This window comes from Giraffa tippelskirchi, chromosome 6, assembly GCF_054371585.1.
Source record: "Giraffa tippelskirchi isolate mGirTip1 chromosome 6, T2T-mGirTip1v1.2.pri, whole genome shotgun sequence".
Lineage (NCBI taxonomy): Eukaryota > Metazoa > Chordata > Mammalia > Artiodactyla > Giraffidae > Giraffa > Giraffa tippelskirchi.
The window spans coordinates 24,774,018-24,797,542 of record NC_137280.1 but is presented as its reverse complement, the minus strand read 5'-3'; the positions used below and the strand labels follow the sequence as shown (position 1 = coordinate 24,797,542).

Sequence of the window (23,525 nt, the reverse complement as noted above, 5' to 3'; positions counted from 1 at the left end):
TTTCTTAAACCTTTAACAAATAGAATTCCCCTTATAGTCCAATATATTTCTATGTGTTTTGGAGTTTACACATTTCTGAAAGTAAGGAATAAAAGCTGATCCCTACATTTTGAAAACAGTGTTGGGACGATCAAGAAAGCAGGAAGCCTGAAATGGCAGGGCTGAGGAGCAGTTTCCTCATCCAGCAGCCAAGTCCTCCATCAAGACCCCCTTTTCAGGAATTCCGTGGTGGTCCAGAGTTTAAGACTGTGTGCTACAGTCTATGGGGCTGCAAAAAGTTGGACACGACTGAGGACTGAGCCACTAATGCTTTCTTTTCTCCCTTTGGTATGTCCATCAAAATATTTTATTTTCTCCATTCACACATTCACTTTTTTTTCAGTGATCAGTCTAATGATAATACTGTGAAAAAGCAGTCTCTACCTTCCTTTACTAATTAGAAATACTATTAGATTTAATAATATATAATTTAAGTTCTAAAGTTTACCATTGTTTTGTCTTTTAAATGGTCATGGATGATGAAACAAACAATTTTTATTTTCATAATCTACAGATTTATTTTTGGCACAACTACTTCTGTTAGGAAACTTATGTAGAAGGCAGAAAAATCGTGGTTAGACCCATGGTGCACAAGATTTCTCAAAAACAAACAAACAAGAAATGAATTTATATTCATAGTTTCCATACTATAGTATAAATTTTTCAAATTTACAGTGTAACTTACTTGTTTCCATATGCAAACTTGAATGTAAATTGTGTATCAGTGCTTCTAGTAATCTTGCTTGTGTCTTGGTATTGAAATTTTAGACCAATATAATTTGCCAGGAATCCCTTGTATGCTAAACATAACTACATAGAAAATATAATAAAATTAGTAAAAGTATCATACTATTAAGTTTTTTTTTAGAAATTCAAATTAATTCAATACAATCCAATAAATGTCTACTGAGCTTTTTTAATACAAAATATATCAGAACATAGAGGAAGGAATGATTACCTTTAGACAATCAGATGCAGAAGAATTGGGAACATTTTATAGAAGAGGAAGTGGAGTTGATGTGACCTCACAATGAGTGATTAATTCTTTTATTGTTTTCTTAGATATTATTTTCTTAAGAAAAGGAAATAATTCACTGTCTCTAGTCATAGAGCTGTGTAAGGATGAAGGTCAACTCTGAACACTTCAGTGAGTTTAAAAGCCCTTTACACACATAAAGAAGACAGAAGCATTCAGGTAAATTAACTAGGATGTGCATGCAGCTGAGCATTTACAGATGAACATGTTACTATCATGAGTGCTAAGTAGCTTCAGTCGTGTCCAACTCTGCGACCCTATGGACTATAGCTTGCCAGGCTCCTCTGTCCATGGGCTTCTCCAGGCAAGAACACTGGAGTCGGTTGCCATACCCTCCCCAGGGCTATTCCTAACCCTGGGATCAAACCCGTGTCTCCTGTGTCTCCTGCATTGGCAGGTGGATTCTTTACCACTAGCGCCAACTGGGAAGCCCTGTTACCATACAAAACTCATTAAATGCTAATTTTAATTGTCCATAACTCCTTAAGAATGCCAGATATATCTAGAATTTAGAACTTTAGAACATGTGTTACAGCAACTGGAAAATTTTTTTTAAAAATAGGGTAAATCTATGATCTCTAGGCTTAGATGTGTGTAATACTTATCCTAAAACTGGCATTTCCTCTGTGATTTTCCTTCACTTTTTCCTGAGTGGATACCCAGAATCACTCTGATGTGTATCCATTTTTGTTTCTCCTTAATTAATGAGAAATATTGAGATTATATATTTTTAATTGCTTTACTATTTAAACTCATGTGCACATAATTTTTTCCAAAATTATAAGATAAAGCAGAATACATGTGTGTGGCACTACATATTTTTTTAAATGTATTTATTTATTTTAGTTGGAGGATAATTACTTTGAAACATTGTGGTGGCCTCTGCCATACATCGACATGAATCAGCCACAGGCATGCACGTGACTCCTCCCTCCTGAACCTCTTCCCACCTCCCTGCCCACCCCATCCCCTCCAGGTTGTCACAGAGCACCAGCTTTGGGTTCCCTCCGTCATACATCAAACTCCCACCGGCTGTCTATTTTACATATGGTAGTGTATATGGTCCAATGCTATTCTCTCAAAGCAGCCCACCCTCTCGTTCTCCCAGTGTCCGCAAGTCTGTTCTTTACGTCTGTGCCTCCAAATTTCTTTATTTGAGAATCAGCAGAAGAGGAAATGGTAAGCATGCAGAATGTGAAGCATGGGGCGAGGCCAAGGTGATGAGATTTCACATGACAAGCAATTTTCCTTGTCTCAAAATTTCATGAAATTTTATTACCAAGGTATTTCACAAATTCAATTAGCATATCATGTTGTTGAGCTTACCTGATTATAAGGAAATAATAAAATGTCTCCATATGGTAGTCTGTTTGGTTTAACATCTGCTGAGTCAAAAAGAACAGTTGGGTTTTTCAGGGAATAACGACCACAGTAAGCATCCGTTTCAGCTGTCTTCTGCCCTCTATTAATATGTTCCTACAGAAATAATAATATTTCAAATGAAAACATGATTTATTTTTCTGGTTTATTCCCCAGCATCTTCACCTAAGTCATTCAAGTTCCAACTCAGATCCCACTGTTTCCCAAACTGCTTTAACTTGAAATGTTTTCTCTCTTTGGAAGTCTAAGGCTCGCGTTCTACATCATTCACTTAGATCCATAATCATATAATCCTGTACCTGTATTTGACTATTTCCTAAGTCCTATATTTTCCTTTATATTATGAACTCCTTAAGGATGTTTATTCACTTCTCTCACAAATGATTTTTAGTGTTCATTCTGTGCCAGGTATTTGCTTATTTGTTCATTTGCTTGTTTTTTATTTAATCTTCAGGGTTCAAGGAGCAAAGAACCCTATCCGTACACACAGAAGCCTACCAGTTTGGGACAAAGGAACAAAGAATTATAAAACTAAGCCTGAAAGGAGGCATCTAATTCACATAATAGTATAAAAAAAGATGACTCAGGGGAAGAGACAAATGGATTGCTATTTAAAAGGAAAAGGGAACTAAGGAGCATCAGAGGGAGGGTTAAAATATATGCAGAGAAGTGGGAATATGAGAGAGTGGTGTTGGGAAACTCAAAGAGTCAAGGTAACAAGAGTCAAGAATGTGTGTTATGGTGATGACTGCAGATGAAGTAGGAAAGAAGTATAATGTAAATTACTTGTTCAGTTTCCTTGTCTGCTCAAGTATCACATTCAGGACAGAAGAACCTGAATACATGTATATTTATTAAATCAAGTTGAAAACATAGACCATTAAATGATTTTCCCTTTTCACTAATATATCTGTTTGCATAAAGCATGATGTGATACATTATATATATATATTCTTACATGTATATTTTATATATATATTTTTTACATATATTTATATATATAATATTTATATATATATATTTAAAAGGACTCATTTATTTCTGGAGTACTGATTTGAATTGAATAACTTGCTTAAATATTTCTTATTCCTAACGTATTCACTTGGAAATGGTGACTATCTGGCTTCCTTGAGTCTTCAAAATAAGAATTAGGAAGATAAGTATATTTTAAATTTTCTTTACTATAAATCAAAGAAAAATCTTTGTATTTCACCAAGAAATAAATACTGACTAGGCCTCATACTAACTGACCAGAGGGTGATCTCAAAAAGCAATGAAGCACTTCACTATATAATGCTCTACTACAAATTATATTCTCTGAAGCCATGGGGAAAAAGAATATACTCTGTATCTAAGAAAGCAAGCAAAAAACCCTACAGATCTCACATTTACCCATCTTGCCTACTTTCTCTTGATTAAGAAAATTCATATGTGGTAGAAATACTGCTTTTACAAATGAATCATTTTATAATGCAGGAAGATGATAAACCTTATCAATAGACATATAACAAAATTATATTTGCAACTTGACTTTAAATGATAAAGGAATTAACGCTAATCCAGAAAATGACAAAATTCCAAACATTTATATGAATTCTTATCTTGTGCATTTTGAGGTTAATTAAAAATTCCATACCAGGTTAAAGTCAGTTTCATAATCTCTGAAGTATTTCACAACAAATCCTTCTTCAAAATTTGCAATTTGTGGTGGACACTTACTGCTAACCATTTCTTCCACTGCTGCCTGAAACTAAATTAACGATAATTAATAAATAATAACTAAAGCTTTAGTAATTTCTTTATGAAGGGTTAGAACATTAGTAATTTTACTATTAATTCTACTAATTAGTTTTAAAGGAATAATTTCATAAGATAATTCCCATGTTAGCCATAATTATGAAGTCATTTCCTAAATAATTTTTAAGTTTATATATGATAATTTCAGTATAATGACTTTTCAAGATTTTTATTTTAGGGAATTCCCTGATGGTCCAGCAGTTAGGACTCAGCACTTTTACCAACAAGGGCCTGAGTTTGAGCTCTGGTCGGGGAACTAAGATCCCATGAGATGCTTGGCATGGCCAAAAAGTTGTTTTTAATTAAGAAAAAAAAGATTTTTATTTTAGAATGTCAATAGTTACATCCAACTGGCTGACCTTAGCTTATTTAGTTATTACATACTGTAGGCATATTTGTTTAGTGGTTTTTTAAAAGCATCAATGAGGCAAAACTAAATGAATTAGCCCCTAATTAGACAGTTCCAGATGAATACCTTTCCCAACAAAATTAACTGGAAAATATATATATATACTCCAATGCATTCTGATTCTCAAAAGAAGAAATACAGATTCTGTAATCCTTTATTATTTAAGAAACAATCTGGATAATACTAGAATTGGCACACATTCATGAGGTCTATAATTTCCACACCATATTTCTCTGGCAAAGCATACATATTTAGAATTAAAGACTTGAAATAGTGTATGACCTTTAGTCACCAAACAAATATTAACTCACACTCATTGTACAGGAGGTTGTGGAACTGCAGTAACTCACAAGCAAACATTCCTTATGAGCAGATGCCCCATATACAGATACCTGGATCCTGCTGGCACAGACCTAAGAACTCCCCGTTCATTCCCTCTGTCACTGTGGTATCTCCCACTTCTCTGCTCACTATGAGTTGACTCTAACCCACCATGCCAAGTAGGAGATGTATCACTACTCCTTAAAATGTGTTTTTGTAGAAGGCTGATGTTTAAGTAGCTTTCTGTTTGAAAAGTGAACACAGCATACTTCAGCTGCTGATGACTGCGGCGTCAGAGGCCTAGAAGTGATCCCATCCCAGTTGAGTGTGAAGGTGTCCAAACTGGGTTTTCCTTTAGTTTGTTCGGTAACAGCCAGCGTGACATTGTTCCCTTCAAATACTTCATAACTGAGCAGATCAAAGTCTCCTGCAATGAAGTACCAAACAGAATTTGAGGCAGTCAATTAAGTACCAATATAGCCATAAAAGAAACTCAGACTTAACAAAACTGGTTTTATTTGGAATTGTATTATCACACACACACAAAAATGATGAACAGAGAAGATGCAGATCCTCGAATCTGAGATTTAGCCATAGTATAAATAGCAAAATAGCAGATAAAGGGCTATATATATTAAGGTTCTGTTTTTATAGTGTAAAAGGACGTTTTGAAAGATAAACAGAAGTTGGAATCAAGAGGTAAAAATCAATGGGCAATAGAATATTCCAAAAATCCTTTTATTTTTGCTCCAGTACCATCATCATAGTGTAAAGGGCTAGGCTGGGAACTGCTCTTTTCCTCAGATATGAATAGAGTACAAAGGTGAATCACAGGAAACAGTCTCATGCCTGTGAGGCTTGTTTATACCATCTCACTTTGAGAAAAATCAGGCTTTGTCCTCAGATGTTTCCCTTCACCAGGAAGATGCTTTAACAATGGAATCCTATTGACTTTCTCTGTTGAGTAAAGTCCTAGAATTTGCCCAGTTATGCTTTCAGTACCATATTTGTTAAGGTTTCTGCTGAACCTTTAAAATTTCTCTTAGATCTAAAAACATGTTTCTGAGAGAACAAAGATAACAATATCTTTATTTATATAGCATTTGACAGGATAAGCTATGGGAAATTTTTAGAACTTCATGTTAAACAAACTTCTCTACTCAGCAATGAAATTAACAATTTCATACAATGAGACATAAACATTGAAGTAACATTTTACTTACATCAATTAGAAAATAGTGATTGCTTCAAAAAAAGCAATTTCTTCAGGGATCTATTACATGAGCCAGAAATCCCAAATACCCAAAGAAAGAAAGAAAGTGTTAGTTGCTCAGTCGTGTCCAACTCCTTGTAATACCATGGACTGTAGCCCTCCAGGCTCCTCTATCCATGGAATTTTCCAGGCAAGAATACTAGAATGGGTTGCCATTTCCTTCTCGAGGGGATCTTCCTGACCCAGGGATCAAACCCAGGTCTCCTCCATTGCAGGCAGGCTCTTTACTGTCTGAGACACCAAATTGGTTGCTAAATTTGGCTTTAAGACTTCAAAATGTAATTGGAAGCTAATAGCTATTACTTGAAAGGGTAAAGAGATCAAGTAATTTTGGAAAATGCTATATTAAATACAGGTGCACTGCTTTTTTGTTTTTGTTTTTATTGCTTTGTTGTTTTTATTGCTCACTGCAGCATTCCTTGGGGATTTTAATATTTTAATGGGTTCTATAAATCTTCAAGGAGAAGGTGTGGTATGCAGTGTTTCCTACGTGGGTTTGACCACAGAATCCTTTCAATGAGTAAGATCTGGCCAGACTAAGTGTCTCCTGAGAAATACTGATTTACTTAAATTTCATTTCCAGAATTAAATTTCTTCACTAATTTTTGCTAAATATAAAGTAGACTAATACTAATAGTGTATTTGTAGTTTATAGTGTAGTGTATTTATCATGCATTTGGAGCTGTACACTCCTTTAAATACAACTAAAATTTAAATTACAATATAAAAAATTAGCCATTTAATTTCTGTTTCTCCTGAAGTTGATCAACACTATGAATCCACTTCCTTTTTCCTCTCATTTTATGGTGCTTTTACCTTTTTCAGTGGAGGTACACAGGATGCAAATTTGTTTCCTAGAAAAAACATTATAGAGCTTCAAAATGAAATACATGCTTACCTCTAGTTGATATAAAGGTTATCCGGTAAACATAGCTTTGGGGGTCTTGTGTTCTTATTACTTGCACTGTGTCCGGTTTTATAGACCAGAGGTCATTTAAGGCTGACTGCAGTATGAACTCAGAAGCATCAGCAGGTAGCCAGACTTTGTACGAAATAAAACAAAATTAAAAGGTCAAATGATCAGGAACTTTAATCAGAAAAAAAATGGGTTGCAATCTCTGCACTACCATTGCCAGCAGTGATGTCTCATATTTGAATTTTTTAAAGTACCTACAGTCTGTACCATAAGTTATTACTTAATGAAGTTATGTTCTGAAATATTCAAATTCCATATTATTGACTACTTAATTGGATTGTGATCTATTGAGGACAGGGCTCATATTTTATTGTTTTAATATTCCCATGGTAATAAGCATCCCATGTGGCAAACAGTAAGTATTTATCAATATTTATTTATTGAAATGATAGAAGTAGCAAAAATTATTTTTCTGGATTTATTATAAAATAAGAAATACAATATCTTTAGTAACAGATAAACTAGTGTCTCATAGGTCTATTGCTTAATTTGAGAAATTTAAAGAAATGATTACCTGTCTGTAATGATACATTTAATCCTATTAACTTATACCTGTGAGTTGCAGGTATGTTTTTGTGTGTTTAAATATGTATTTATCATGATCCTTATAGAAGAAAATGACAGTATATACCTGAAAGTTGTTTTTATTGATGCCATTTTCTATCCCAGTCTGAGGCGTTTTCTTCATAATATTTTTTTTGCTTCCTTACCTAGCATACTATTAAAACTGTATTTTCCAGATAGTAGAATTTGACTAGAGCAAATACCTTTTTAAAATAATGTCTATACATAAAGAGAAATAGAGTCTCTCTTATTTTTTACAACTTACCAGTTTTTTCCATGTTATAGATCAATCTATACTGGTAAAGTGAGCATAAATTAGCTTCCACACATGGGCTGGTTACCACGACCTTCTGCACTTCATTAGTTGCATGAGATGCTTCCCAGTTTTCCAATGTTATAACCTATTCCCCAATTTTAAAAAAGCATATATTTACTATGTGGAAAAATACATTTTTAAAAGCATCATAAATCAGCTACTGAATGCCTCTATAGTTTATTGTAAACAATAAACTATTTTAAAGTGTAAGTCATCAAATAATAGGCTCTTTATAATTACAGATATTCCAAGGCACAATTTAATAATTTTCCATGACTGCTTCCCCCTCAAATAGTACCTTGCTTAGTACAGTTAATAGCCAAATAGAGTTCTATCTTTGAACATTTGCTTTCTCTAAGGTGAATCTATAATCACGGCCAACCTGTACTTCCTGGACAATTGCTGACTGGGATTTGATGACTTGTTCTTCATTCACTGCATCTCCTGTTTGTTGTTCAGTATAGACACTTTTATACTGGTATAGTCCAACATCCACAAAAGCACTTCGTCTGTACTCCTGCAGCAAGATTTCAATGTAATATCTGGAAAATAGAATAACTAAAGATTGGAACTTTTTCTCCAGAGCACTTAATCATGAATTTTGCTTTCAATGAATAAAATTTCCACGATATAAAATACCTGCCTGATAAATGATTTATATTGTCCCCAGGTGGCGCTAGTGGTAAAGAACCTGCTGGCCAATGCAGGAAATGTAAGAGACGGGAGTTTGATCCCTGGGTCGGGAAGATCCCCTAGAGGAGGGCATGACAATCCACTCCAGTATTCTCGCCTGGAGAATTCCAAGGACAGAGGAGCCTGGTGGGCTACAGTCCAGAGGGTCGCAAAGAGTCAGATACGACTTGAAGCGACTAGCACACACGCACACACGCATCCCTGATTGTAACTATCAAAATATTTCACAGCAGTTTGCTAAAAGAAAATGAGTTGTGTAAGATATCTGCATTAGAGAAAAGAAAATGACTACCTCACTCAGTTTTGTCAATAAATATTTATTGAAAGAGATACTACCCTCTATCCTGAAGGGGCTGAAAACAATTACGTTGTAGGTTATAACAAACTTCCTGACATAAAAGACAGACGACACAAAGAGGTTAAAGTACTGTAACGTGTATAGGAAAATGTCAGGTAGGCTCACACATACCATATATTTTGTATCTGAGTGATTGTACATGTCAGGGATGAAATTCTTACCCTAAGTTCCTTAAATATTGTCTCCACTTGTAACTTGGGAAATAAAACACTGCCTCAGGAAACTTTTACTGATGAGACTGATGACGGCCCTCCAACAAGCTGGATGAGATTCACACCTTAAATCTGGATTCTTGATCCCCGAGGTCCCCTGCCCATCATCCAATTGCCTATTCAGAATTAGCTCTTCACCCACCGGTTGTTACAGGTGAGTGCAAAGCTACCTACTGTGTGTGTGCTCAGTCGCTCAGTTGTGCCCGGCTCTTTGGGACCCCATGGACTGTAGCCCACCAGGCTCCTCTGTCCATGAGACTTCCCAGGCAAGAATCCTGGAGTGGGTTGCCATTTTTTCCTCCAGGGGATCTTTCCTACCTAAGTCTCTATCAGTGACACCGTTGCTCCCATCTTTGAAGAGGCCAGCTAGGAATTCCTTTAAATGGCCTCAAATCATTCAGCAGATACTCTTGTATATGGAGATGAAGTGTCCACGGTTCAATGAAGTGCATTTATTGCCCCATCCGGCAAGGAGATGGGGCTCTGGGTCATTTCCACCACAGGACTGATACTGGAGGATTATGTCAGGCTTTCAGCTGCCCTGAGAACCTGTTTGCCATCTCTGCCAAATCAAGTGGGCAATACTAATTAGGGAGCAGGACTTGGAGAAGTGAAGTGAAGTGAAAGTCACTCAGTCATGTCCTACTCTTTGCAACCACATGGACTATACAGTCCATGGAATTCTCCAGGCCAGAATACTGGAGTGGGTAGCCTTTTCCTTCTCCAGGGGATCTTCCCAACCCAGGGACTGAACTCAGGTCTCCTGTTTTGTGGGTGGATTCTTTACCAGCTGAGCCACAAGGGAAGTCCAGACTTGGAGAAGAACCATTAAATTCTGTATCCTTATTGGCAGCTTAAATATATTTTAAGGCACTTTCTACATGTTAGCACTTCACAGACATTACTCTATTTGTCACAAAATCCTATAAATACATATATTATTCTGTTTGTTCATATGAATTACAGAAACTAAGAATTTTAAAGACTGAAAAATTATTTAAAAGTTAGTAACTGAGGTAGGATTCAAGTAGAAAGGGGGGTGACCCAAGAGATATGCACGTAGAGATAGGCTGTATTATTTGAGTAAAATGAACTGGCAAGACAAGTTATCTTTGAAAAGGTCCCAGGGACCACTGTGCAACAAACCAGCCATGTGGCCTCAATTTCAGAACTCACAGCCATCATTATTCCTGCCGATGTGTAAATTCCAAGCTAGTTTACAGAAGCACAGATAACCAGGCGGCAGATGTATTACAAACCACCTTCATGCAAGCTCTGTGCTTTTGTTAAGCAGGTAAATTGAACTCATTTTCCAAGGTCAAAGCAAAGCCTGAAGGTGTATTGACACTTAATAGCAATAGGAATTAACAAGGTACTCCATTTACTCTGAATTGGCCTGGTGATCTGGTTAAAAAAAGAAAAGGCATAAGTATATAAAGCAGTGATAGTAGAAGGGGGAAGAGAAAAAGAATGGAATGCTTATTATTCCTAAGACTTCAGTGAGAACATTAAGTGTAGTTTCTCTCAGGTACCATTGATCCCAACCCTCTCTGACCAACTCCATGATGCTGCCTATGAGCATAATCTAATCAATATCTGGAAGGGTGATGTGGTAGAATGAAAAACAAAACTCCTCCCACCAGGAAGTGAAGCCCAGGATGTCCCTGGTGGTCCAGTGGTTTAGAATCCACCTGCCAAAGCAGAGGACACAGGTTTGATCCCTGGTCCTGGAACATCCCACATACCCCAGGGCAGCTAAGCCCATGTGCCACAACTACCAATGCCATACTCTATAGAGCCTGAGAGCTTCAACTACTGAAGCCTGTGTGTCTAGAGCTCTGCAACAAGAGAAGCCACTCAACGAGAAGCCTGCGCACCGTGACAAAGAGAACCCCTGTCTGCTGCAACTAGAGAAAGCCCGAGCGCAACAACAAGGACCCAGCACAGCCAAAAATAAATTAAAAAAAAAAAAAGGAGTGAAGTCTGTTTCTTCACCCACTGAACCTAAGCCTGGTCTTTTGCTTTAGTCACTGACATATTAGCAAATGTGACATAAGCAGAGTTTAAAAAGCCCCTGTGCATTAGGAATTGCCCTCTTGACTACCGGGACACTGCAACAGCCTGTCATGAGAGACCTTGTGGCTTGAGATATCCCAGATACCTCAGTCCCTACCAGGCCAGCTGAGACTCCAGATATGTGAACAAGGTGATCCTGCACCATTAATCACCAACTAACATAGCCAGGATCAAAAGAACTACCTAGATCTAATCACAAAATTGGGTTGCTTCAAGCTACTAAATCTGGGGGAATGGTTTCTTATGCAGCAAAACCTAACAAATACAAATGGTAAATGGAAGGTAATTTACATGAACCTCTTGATGTTCTCCATGTAACAGCTATTTTGCATATATCACATTTTTTACCTCCCTGTTTTCTAGGAATCCTGAAGAGCTTTTTGAATGAGATTATTAGCTATTTGAATAATATCTTCATTTTCCTCTCTGAAATTGGACCTTTCAGCACTAAAAAATGTATCACTTAAGGGCAGGGAGTATGTTTTAATATCTTTAGTATTAAATTTCCAGTACTTGGCCCAGGGTCTGAAATAAATCATGAGAATATTAAATATATATTAACTGTGACACCAGTCAATGTGGTTTTGTGGTTTTTCTCCAGCAACAGAGAAAATAAGAGCAGAGAAGTTGATGGCTGGATTGACTGAAAGGTCCTAGCAAGAAACTGAAGCAAGATTAAGTAAATTTCACAAAATTATAATTTCTATAACAGGAATAATTTAGATTTCAAATTTCCCTAGTTAGCTGAATGCCAGTATTCTTGAGAATATAGGAACAAAATGTAACAAAATTATGGGGAATGGCCAATTGCAAATTAAACCAATAAATTAGCATCACTTCCACCAATGAAACAAATATTTTTATATATTTTTTTAATATATATTATTTATATATTTTTATATATAAACTTATGTTTTTTAAATATCACACAATAGTTTAAAGAAAAGAAAAAATCTTACTCTTTTCCTTTTTGAAGATGAATATCATCTGATCTCTGTGTTGGGCTGGAAAAATAATTGTTGGCATTGGAAGAATGATAGGCCATCTTCACCTTATCCCAAAAAGACAGAGAAGGGGGGGGGCAGAGAGAGAGAGAGAGAGAAGAACTTATTAATAATTTTCAGCATTTATTTATCATTTATTATGTCTCTCAGTCTTAGACCTTTTATGAACAGAAAAACATGAAAATACTTCACATTTTTCTCCTAATATATTATTCATGATGAAACGGATCTTAAAAACTTATCAAAGCTCACTTCACTCCTGCCAACCTTAATGAACATCAACCGCACTATTCCATGAACACACACGGATCATAGTTTTTCCACAGTTAGAACTGCAAATGGAAAAGTTAAAGACCCATACTGGGAGGAAGGTTGCTTATTGTTAAATAAAATATTCTTTTTTTCTGCAGGAAACTTTGAGTGACTTAATCCAAATGCGACCATTAAAAGGAGATATGAAAGACGCCAAAGATCACTAAATGGGTCTGCACTCTATAAAGAGAAGACTTTAGGCTTCCCAACAGAAATGACTACACTGTCTTTAAAAGAAACATGCTGAAAAACTACTGCAAAATTGGAATTCATGTGTTACAGGCAGGCATTTAAACCTGTTCATCCAGTCTGTGAGACAACCTTGCCATATACGTAGTGAGTCATTTTGATTTGATCTATTAGTTTCACATTTGTGAAATGGTTCTTCCCTCAGAGCTCAGTTGGTAAAGAATCTGCCTGCAATGCAGGAGACCCTGGTTCGATTCCTGGGTCGGAAAGATCCTCTGGAGAAGGGCTAGGCTACCCACTCCAGTACTCTTGGGCTTCCCTTGTGGCTCAGCTGGTAAAGAATCTGCCTGCAGTGTGGGTTCAATCCCTGGGTTGGGAAGATTCCCTGGAGAAGGGAAAGGCTACCCACTCCAGTATTCTAGCCTGGAGAATTCCATGGACAGTCCATGGGGTCGCAAAGAGTCGGACACGACTGAGCAACTTTCACTTTCACTTCCTAAAGAAATAACATAAAACATGTAATAATGTAATGAGCACAAATATTCAACAGAGTATTATTTGTGATCATAAAATATCAGAAGTTAAAAACATATCAGCATGAGGAAAGTTACTTAAGTTTAGTAACTCATGCAATAACATACTATTTAGTCATCAAACATTGCATCATAAAAGCTATTTAATAATATGTGAAAAGACTAATACATGAAAAAAGTGATTATAAATTTGGTTGCCTGATCCTACTTATGTAAAAAACAAAATATAGACAAAAGGAGATAAAAGACTTTAATCTCACAATCAAGTAATAGTGAAACAGATTTAGTAGAACAGTGAAATACGTGTACTCTTCTCCAAATTTCCTATGGGTTATTATAACTCTTTCATAATAAAAATAATCTTTAATTTAAAAAAAAATGTATATATTTTTTCTTAGTGAGGGAAAATTTAGGTATGGGAAAAACATTTTCTTTTAGACAACAGGTTTTCCATAATGACTTTATGGTTCATATCACATGTGTTAAATTAGTCAAGTACCCACCACATAGATTCTCTAGTATATTCATTGGTTTTAGTGTTGAATAAATGGGACACATATAAAAGTTATCATATTGTTTCTATAATATCACGTGATATGCTGTGGCTTCCCTACCTTATCTTCCGGAAGTCCAGTCTGGCTGAAATAAATAGCATAACGGTCATCACCTTTGATGTAGAATCTATAAACATCAGATTCTGGAGCCACCAAAAATCCACTGAAGCGTGCAACAAATGTGTCCTGTTCCATGGGCCAAACATAGGAAGCTGAATCTATCCAACTGGCACCCATGTAGCCTGGAGTTTTTTCACTGTATTCGAGTATCTCTTCAAGATGTACTGGTCGGCTATTATTCCACACCTCAAGCTTTAGGCCTCTCCCTCCTGAACATAATAAAAGAAGGTTTTCATCAGAATTTTGATGCAGTATCTCAATAACTTTTACTTGGGTAGTGCTTATAGACATTCTCTTTCTATTCACATTGTTAGAGTATATGTATAAACAAAACAATTACATATATCTCTACGTGTATCTGTACCCAGAGGATAGAGTGCTATTAAGACAGTCTACAATTTATTTATTATTTCATACATCTAAACCTCTGATTCTACATTATGTAAAATGAGTATAATATTATGACTTGTGTGGCTGCTAAGAGGATTAGATATTATACACATACACACACACACATATATATATGCAAAGTACCTGGTACTCAGTGAATGCCTTACATAAGATAGTAATAATATAAGTATTACTTTTGATAAGACTGATGTTGCTTTATGTAATCAAGACTCAAAACTTCAAGATTCAGACTATTTAATTACAAAACATTCACCCTGACTATTATCTCTAATAAAAGTTATTCATTTAACAGCTCAACGAACACACACTGTTGGCCTTAGGTTTCTGTTAATACTTTTCTTTTTAACATTACTTTGTGCTCTAGGATTTCATCTCCTTCTTGGACAGAATCAGAGAGAGAACATTCTCAATTAAAGTAAGCTTACACTTGCCAGATTGAGGGCAAGAGGAGAAGGGAACGACAGAGGATGAGATAGTTGGATGGCATCACTGACTCAATGGACATGAGTTTGAGCAAACTCAGGGAGATAGTGAAGGACAGGAAAGTCTGGCCTGCTGCAGTTCATGGGGTCACAAAGAGTCAGACACGACTTAGTGACTGAACAACAACAACACTTGCTGGTGTTATTTTTTTCCTAGTTATAATGGAGCCATCTCATTTTTTTTTTATTTTTCTTCCTTAAAATACAACAACAATCAAGTACAGGCCTTCCTCCAGCAGCTTTGGCTTGGCTGGAGTGTCTGAATCTGGGAAGTAATGACTGCAACTCTTCCCCTGAGTTTGGTTAGAGAAAGGCTTGAACACTTCAACCTTTTTAAGCAACAGCAAGCTCTGGTATACATAACTTTCTTTAAAGTAATCAATTATTTATATCAAAATTCTCCTCTTAAATTGGTCACTTTAAAAATATCATTCAAGAGCTTTCTTTGTGGCTCAGTGGTAAAGAATCCACCTGCCAAAGCAGGAGACACAGGTTCGATCCCTGACCCAGGATGATCCCACATGCTGCAGAGCCACAGCCCATGCACCATAACTATTGAACCTGTGCTCTAGAGCCTGGGAGTCACGACTACTTAGAACACGTGCCACAACTACTGAAGTCTACGGGCCCTAGATCCTGTGCTCTGCAACAAGACAAGCCACCAAAATGAGAAACCTGTGCACTGTCACTAGAGAGCTGCAATGTGGAAAGAAATGGCAACCCACTCCAGTAGTCTTGCCTGGAAAATCTTATGGACAGAGGAGCCTGGTGGGCTACAGCTCATGGGGTCTCAAAGAACTGGACATGACTGAGTGACTAAACCACCACCACCTGCTCGCCGCAACTAGAGAAAAGCCTGCACAGCGATGAAGATCCAACACAGCCATAAATAAATAAATAAAACCATTTTTAAAAATGTCATTCAAAACAAAGACATTTAAAAGGTTAATAAACTGAATTTATTTGGCTTCAAACACCAACCAACGACACAATTATAAACCGATTTCACTGGGTGCACAAGATGAGATACAAAATCCACGTGCACACATGCACAGCATCACGGGGTCTAGTTTCAGACCTCAAAGCCCTCAGCTGCACTTTCAACGGCCACAGGTGAAAAATCTGAAAAGACTTCGGAGTTGCATTTTTCCCATTCCCTGTGATCACACCTAAATCATTCTAGATAAGGATTTAACCTCTGCCATTTAAGAACTAAAGAGCCTCTTGATGAAAGCGAAAGAGGAGAGTGAAAATGTTGGCTTAAAAGTCAACATTCAGAAAACTAAGATCATGGCATCTGGTCCCACCACTTCATGGCAAATAGATGGGGAAAACAATGGAAACAGTGAGAGACTTTATTTTTTGCGCTCCAAAATCACTGCAGATGGTGACTGCAGCCATGAAATTAAAAGATGCTTGCTCCTTGGGAGAAAAGCTATGACCAACCTAGGCAGCATACTAATAAGCAAAGACATTACTTTTCCAACAAAGGTCTGTCTAGTCAAAACTATGGTTTTTCCAGTAGTCATGTATAGATGTGAGAGTTGGACTATAAAGAAAGCTGAGCACAGAAGAACTGATGTTTTTGTACTGTGGTGTTGGAGAAGACTCTTGAGAGTCCCTTAGACTGAAAGCAGATCCAACCAGTCCATCCTAAAGGAAATCAGTCCTGAATATTCATTGGAAGGACTGATGCTGAAGCTGAAACTCCAATACTTTGGCCACCTGATATGAAGAACTGACTCCTTGGAGAAGATCCTGATGCTGGGAAAGATTGAAGGCAGGAGAAGAAGAGGACAACAGAGGATGAGATGGTTGGATGGCATCACCGACTCGAAGGACATGAGTTTGAGCAAGCTCCAGGAGTTGGTGATGGACAGGGAAGCCTGGCATGCTGTGATCCATGGGGTCGCAAAGAGTCAGACACGACTGAGCGACTGAACTGAACTGATTTATTTTTTAACTAGGAAAAAAGCATTTAAAATTTTTCCATTAGCCTGTACCAATGTTTAGTAACAATCATTTGATTTGAAATAAAAGTACCTTCATACTCTATCAATAGAGCTTTCACAGGGTGTCTGAGAAATTTAAGCCAGGTTTACCTCCACTGGTATAGCCTTGATTCAGCTAATTTAATAGAAATATTTCTTAATCCAGAAATGAAAAGAAAATCTAGGAAGAAATTTATTATCATTCTCACTACAAATTGTAAAAAGCTCAAATAGTATTTTTCGTTACTATGTTATGGGCTGAATGTTTGGGTCCCCTCAAAACTAAAATGTTGAAATCTAATGAAACCTAATGCCCAGTGTGATGGTATTAGGAGGTGTGGCCTTTGGGGGGTGTTCAGGCCATGAGAGTAGAGCCCCCATGAATGGGATTAGTGCCCTTATGAGAGACCCCACAGAGCACCCTAGCCCTGCAAACACCTCATCTATGAGGAACAGGTTCTCATCAGATACCTAATCTGCCAGTGCCATGATCTTGGATTCCTAGCTTCCAGAATCTTGAGAAGTCAATGGTGTTTATAAGCTACTCAGTCTATGATGTTTTGTTATAGCAGCCTGAACAGACTAAGACACTACAGATATCTGTCAGTAATAGTCCTCTTATGCAAATATAGAAATGGTCTTTCTCTCCAATGATGACTTACCTGGATATACAGTTTTGAGACTATCAGGTTTAGGGGGTGTCTTGCAACATATGCTATTTTCTGTGACATTCAAAATATGACAGGCTTGACCTACAGAGAAGCAAGGGCAGAAGAACCATTACTACAGAGCTTCAGAATGCAAATCACACCAGCCTAACTTGGAGTACTTTTTCTATTAGAACCAAGATGCACAAGCAAGAGGCAAAGCTGAAGGGTCTTCACTTCCTTTACATGTTCTCCATCAAAGCTTATCACTCACTAATTGTACTTTAGTTGTACATTAGTTGTACTTCCACAAGGCAACATTTTGCTGGCAAAATCTCACAAATCTGAGTTAGAATATTTCATAATTTCTGAGAAACGAAGTTAAAAGCTTGATAAAATGATGTCACTGTAAAATATTTTATCTGGGTCCAAAGTGAAGCCTTATATGTTTTGTTCCTTGGAGAAAAGTTTCTGAATAAATCAGTGATGCTTAAAATTTATAAAAGTAGATGATTACAGTCTTCTTAGGATAATAGTGGTTTTGTTCAAGTTTTTAAAATAAAAACAAAAAGGATAATAATTTTTAAATAAATTTATAATAATTTATTTCACAGAGAGATGGAAACCAAAACAGACAAGGTTTTAAATAAGAATGATTATCGTAATACATAAGCACAATTAGACTTGAGTAAGAGTTTACATTTTAGACTCCCAAGTGCTCCTCACAGAGCTTCATGAAAGATCAACCCTCATTAACTATTTACTGACATGGAAACAATCCATGAATACAGAAGTAAGGGAAATGGGGGAAAGTATCTTTGCCAAGTTTTGTTTGGTGGCCTAGAAAATGTACACTTCAATACAACCTTTCACTATTTGAATGCTTTGTGGATGCAAGATCACTGAACCATAAAACAGTACATTTTAACAATATTTTAAACCAACTTAAGTCATTTTGATTGGAGCAAAGGAAAGATACAAAAACCAATCATTTTCAAGAAATTATTGAGGATTCAAAATCTCAAATCTGGGTGCACTTTAATGGTGAAGAAATACTATAAAAAAAACCTTAACATGTAGTCTTTGTATATCAGCTATATCATAATGTCAGATGTAAAACATACAAATTCAAAATAGTTTATGTTCCTGCTTTTAATATTTAAAAGGTAGTAAAACAGAATAACATATTATATGAAATGTTAAAATCTTTTGGCCTATGCAGGTGGCCAGGAAGAATTCATGGGACAGGAAAGATGTCCTATGAATGCTACACAAGGTTGCTTTCTGTGAATTTCTTTTCTTGAAATCACATTTTGGCTAGCTCATCAGCAGATTCCTTAAAAGTAGAAATCACCTGAGCAGAAGGCTCGATCAGAAAAATTACGTGCCAAGTACTTGGACAGACTTCCTGTCCTTTGTCCATCAAGGTAGGTAAGGTCATTTTAACTCAGTGAGAAGATCCCCATTATACATTCATTCCCAGCTTCCCATTTGAGCTGCCTAGCTCCCTACCTTTGAGCAGATCTGGACCAGACATATGAAAGCGATGCACAACCAGAGACTCAAGCCCAATGTACATTTGTGAATCAATTAATGCTCTTTCTAAGGCCAATACTATCTGTAATTACTGATGTCCAGACACGGCAGAGTATATAACAAGGGGATGAGAAGAGTCTCCCGAAATGTCACTTTAAATTTCCCTGTAATTATCTAACCCATTAAGAAATAGTAACAGTTCAGAGAGGTAATTTAAAAGTCTATTAAACAGAGGTTATGTGTGTCTTTAGCGTGGCAAGCAATTTGTTGATGGCAGCCATGATGCCGCTGTGCAGTGCTTCGGTGCTGACCTCAGAGCCCAAATCCTGGTCACATAAGGCTGTGAGGAGCAGCCCTCACTGGAAAATTGCGGTGGGAAAAGCATCGAGCCCCAGGACCAAACGCCCACCTGGAAATACCAGCTCTTAAATTAAGACATTAATTGAGCAAAACTACTATTTTCCATAGAAATAATTAAAGGTAGTACTCATTCTTTTATTTAAAAATCATGAAAAATACCTCCAACTAAAACTTGGACTGGGAAATCTGTCTGATCAAAGAACCGTCCACTGATTGTTAGCAAGGTGCCGCCTTGAATGCTTCCTTGGGAAGGTGAAATCCTAGTAATCTCTGGCATGGGGAGGGGAAGGACAAGAAATAAAATGTCATGAATATTCCACATAAAAGCAAATGTTTGTCGTTTACAAATTTTCCAAATTGCCTAGCCATAGCACATAACATAGCAAAGGTGCTGGATTACCAAAAGAATGAAGCAGGTGTTTCATTCTTTCGTCTCTGATGCAGTCTTGCCAAGAGGACAATAAACATGGCTTTCACACAGACCTGCATCTCCTGGGGACCAAGGGTTAGTGGTAAGTGGTACCAAACAGACACTGGTAACAGAAGGATACAGAGAACAAGGAAAACCTGGGCTGAGCATAGATGTTTGCTTCCAAAACAAAACAGGAAGGCAAGAAAACAGCCTCTTCTCTATGCTCTTTAAGAATGAAACCTTTCTTCTATTTATGGACCAACATCTTATGTTTATATTTTTCTCACATACTAATACATTAACTATGACTGGAATGCTTGTAGCTTTATATATCAGAGTCTTAGGTATACTGGTAAAATAGACCAATGATGATACATGGTAGATACTTTTTAAAATTTACTCTTATTAGTTGATTCTATCAAAGTTCTATGTATTTGTCCATAGGAGTTTCACATTAAATAAAATAGACTTCTGTGGCCTAGATGGTAAAGAATATGCCTGCAAAGCAGGAGGCCTGGGTTCCATCCCTGGGTCGGGAAGATCCTCTGGAGAAGGGAAAGGCAACCCACTCCGGTATTCTTGCCTGGAAAATCCCATAGACAGAGGAGCCTGATGGGCTACAGTCCACGGGGTTGCAAAGAGTCGGACACGAATGAGTGACTAACATTTTCACATTAAATAAGTTTCCAGAAAAAGCCAGGATAGATAATATTTGACTGATTCCAAGACACACATTTTTTCATTTTTGAACATCTTTGATGTCTGACTCACCCCAGGCCTGGCACTGAGATCTCTTTAAATTGAAATAAATTATGATATCTTTGAGGAATCTTTTGGATCACACTGAGAGCATAAATCTCAGAGAGTGTTGGTTTGTGGGTTTAAATTAACAGCAGAGATTTTTCTTCCTCCCTTTATCAACATCCCAAGTTGAGATGCATAAGTTTCCCTGCTGTCTCTCTTAGTGAGATAAGTTTATTTCTCAATCAACCTGACACCAGAAATGTAGTTTTTGGGATCCTGGCTTAATGCCAGGGCTTTCCAGTGCACTCCTTATCTTGGGTGTTTTTTCCTTCTTAGAACTACATAAAATAAAAAGTACACATTACATTTATTGTTGTATTTGATTTGACGAAATAAAGTATATACACTTCTTTTTCCCCTGCCTTCCCCTCACACAGAAAGGTCACATACCTGCATAAGTTTGAAACATTGAAATTTTATTGAGAGAAGAAACAAAATATGCCATTTTTTGTGGTAAACTCCTGTTTAAAAAAAAAAGTAAAAATTATTGCTTTAAAAATGACCTTTATTTTAGGAAATTTTCTTTTACTTCAGTGATAGAAATCATATCATAATTTACAAAGGACCAAGAAAGAACTTTTGAGGAAGATAAAAATGTTCTATAGCCTGGTTTATTAAATCCACAAATACACCAAACACATTTGCCAGCACTCACTGAACTGCACATTTAAAATATGTACCTTTTATTATATGCAAATTATATCTCAATAAAGTAAGAATTTGTATTAACATAAAAAATAAACAGACAGGAGGACTGCCCTTCATAAAAGTTGGGCTCTATGGATGACCATCTAGGGCTCTCTGTGCTCTTATCACCCATTTAGTGATAGAGTAACTAACATCATTGAACTCTTATCAGGTATGCTAAAATTTTTAATCTTTTAAGCTAAGAATGTTTTAAGCTTCTAATTTACTATGATATTTAATTCTTATATCAATCCCATGAGGTAAGTGACACTCATAGAATTTTTTTCTTAGTCAAGATCAGTGATTCCCGTGGCAATCCAGTGGTTAAGACTCTGCCCGTCCAATGCAGGGGCCATGGGTTCAATCCCTGGCCAGGGAACCAAGATCCCACATGCCATGCAGCATGGCCAAAAAATTAAAAAAAAAAAAATTAGTTGACTGTTATCTTAGTCAAGATCACAAAGACAGTAGCAGAAATGGAATTTGAACCAGGCAGTTTGAGTCCAGAGCCCTGGGTACTACACAGTTCTCCTCTCTAGCCACTAACTGACATGAGATACAAAGGCTGAGAGCAAGTTCACAACAGTCCACCACAGTTAAGTCACCCTTAATAAACACAGAGCCTATTCATGTTTTTGATAGATACATACTTGGACTTCCATAGCCTAAAGGGCTAGGAATGGAAAGAATTTGATCCTAAAACTGAATGCTTTCTCTCAATTACCTCAATTAAATTCATAATTAGAAAAGGTAAGATATTCTAATGTTATCTAAGACTCCAAATTCATTCATCATAATTACAGCACAATGAACTGGAATCTATAAGGATAATGGAAACCTTGTGGTAGAAACCAACAGTCATCTCCCTATGAATCTACCGCAGGCATTACAATGTGCATTTGCAAAGCTAAAGAGTCCCTGAAAATATGTTATGCTAAATTAGTTATTTAAGAAGTTCAAACTGGATTTTAAATGTTTATATCATAAGCCTTGCAGTTGATTTCTTAAAGATCTAAAATGAAGTCAGTTCCAACAAAGTCTGTGGTCAGATCCTATATGTGAAAAATTAACTATGCTTTTTAAGCTGGTGGGGAAATTGCCTCCTGAAATAAAATTTGAAAGTAATTTATTTGGTATGACACTGAGGTGATTTTCACTAATTCATTGATAATGACTAGGCATTTCTCAATTAAGAGAGTCTCATCTAAACCTTATCAGTTTGGAACAGCTGTTGTTTGAACTTGGAATAACAGAAGAGGGAGGGTTGCCTGTTAAAAGAAATACAGAAGGCATACAACACTGTAAATCAACTATACTTCAACAAATTTTCTTTTTAAAAGTAATACAAAATAGATGCCACAACAGTCTCCAACTGGTTCATCTGATATTCAGGAATGCTCCAGTAATTTGTAAAATATGATTCTATTAATTATAAAATGACATTTTTTAAATGCCATGTCATCTTAAAACTAGATTTTTAAGTAGTATGTATCATATTTTTAACAATTACCTAAATTCATAAGACTGTTTTATATAGAAATACAATTTCTTAAACTCTGAGACACTAATACAAAAGGAAATCCATTGGCTTTAAAAAGGAAACAACGATTATACGTCAAGATCACAGAATCAACAATTTTATGCAATATTTTTGCCTATATATGTACAAAATTTCTAATTTGGGGGGTATGTTAATGCTGCATATTGACTTATGTATACCTATCAATCACAATCAAGCTCAATCACTCAAACCTTCTATTTTTGGATAATTATTTCTTTGAGAGACATATGATGAATTTGGCAATTAGCACCTCACATTCAGACTCGTAACTAGGAATTCACTTTTTTCATCTTAGGAAGAATGACATTGAGAGCATAAAGGAACCATATATAGTTCACAAAATCATTTAAAACTCGATATCATTGCTTCTAACATGTTTTGCTAATATTTCAATAAAATCCTATTGTCCGATCTTATCAAGTTAAATTTAAGTAGCCTGTGTCTTTACAGAAAATCATAGTTAAGTCATGGG

The 23,525-nt window shown here is 36.4% G+C and overlaps 1 protein-coding gene across 1 annotated transcript in view; it reads right to left on the bottom strand.

Annotated features, from left to right (window-relative positions):
• The window catches only part of PKHD1L1 (PKHD1 like 1), a 165,327-nt gene that overhangs the window by 116,227 nt on the left and 25,575 nt on the right, over positions 1-23,525 (bottom strand). Inside the window, exons 10-21 of the mRNA XM_081503071.1 lie at positions 21,196-21,266; positions 19,749-19,859; positions 17,709-17,798; positions 14,103-14,371; positions 12,410-12,501; positions 8,494-8,653; positions 8,061-8,196; positions 7,154-7,297; positions 5,252-5,409; positions 4,092-4,205; positions 2,402-2,551; positions 725-849 (exon numbers count right to left, since the gene is read on the bottom strand). Coding sequence (XP_081359197.1) covers positions 725-849; positions 2,402-2,551; positions 4,092-4,205; positions 5,252-5,409; positions 7,154-7,297; positions 8,061-8,196; positions 8,494-8,653; positions 12,410-12,501; positions 14,103-14,371; positions 17,709-17,798; positions 19,749-19,859; positions 21,196-21,266 — 1,620 coding nt within the window. The remainder of the gene's footprint in view (positions 1-724; positions 850-2,401; positions 2,552-4,091; positions 4,206-5,251; positions 5,410-7,153; positions 7,298-8,060; positions 8,197-8,493; positions 8,654-12,409; positions 12,502-14,102; positions 14,372-17,708; positions 17,799-19,748; positions 19,860-21,195; positions 21,267-23,525) is intronic.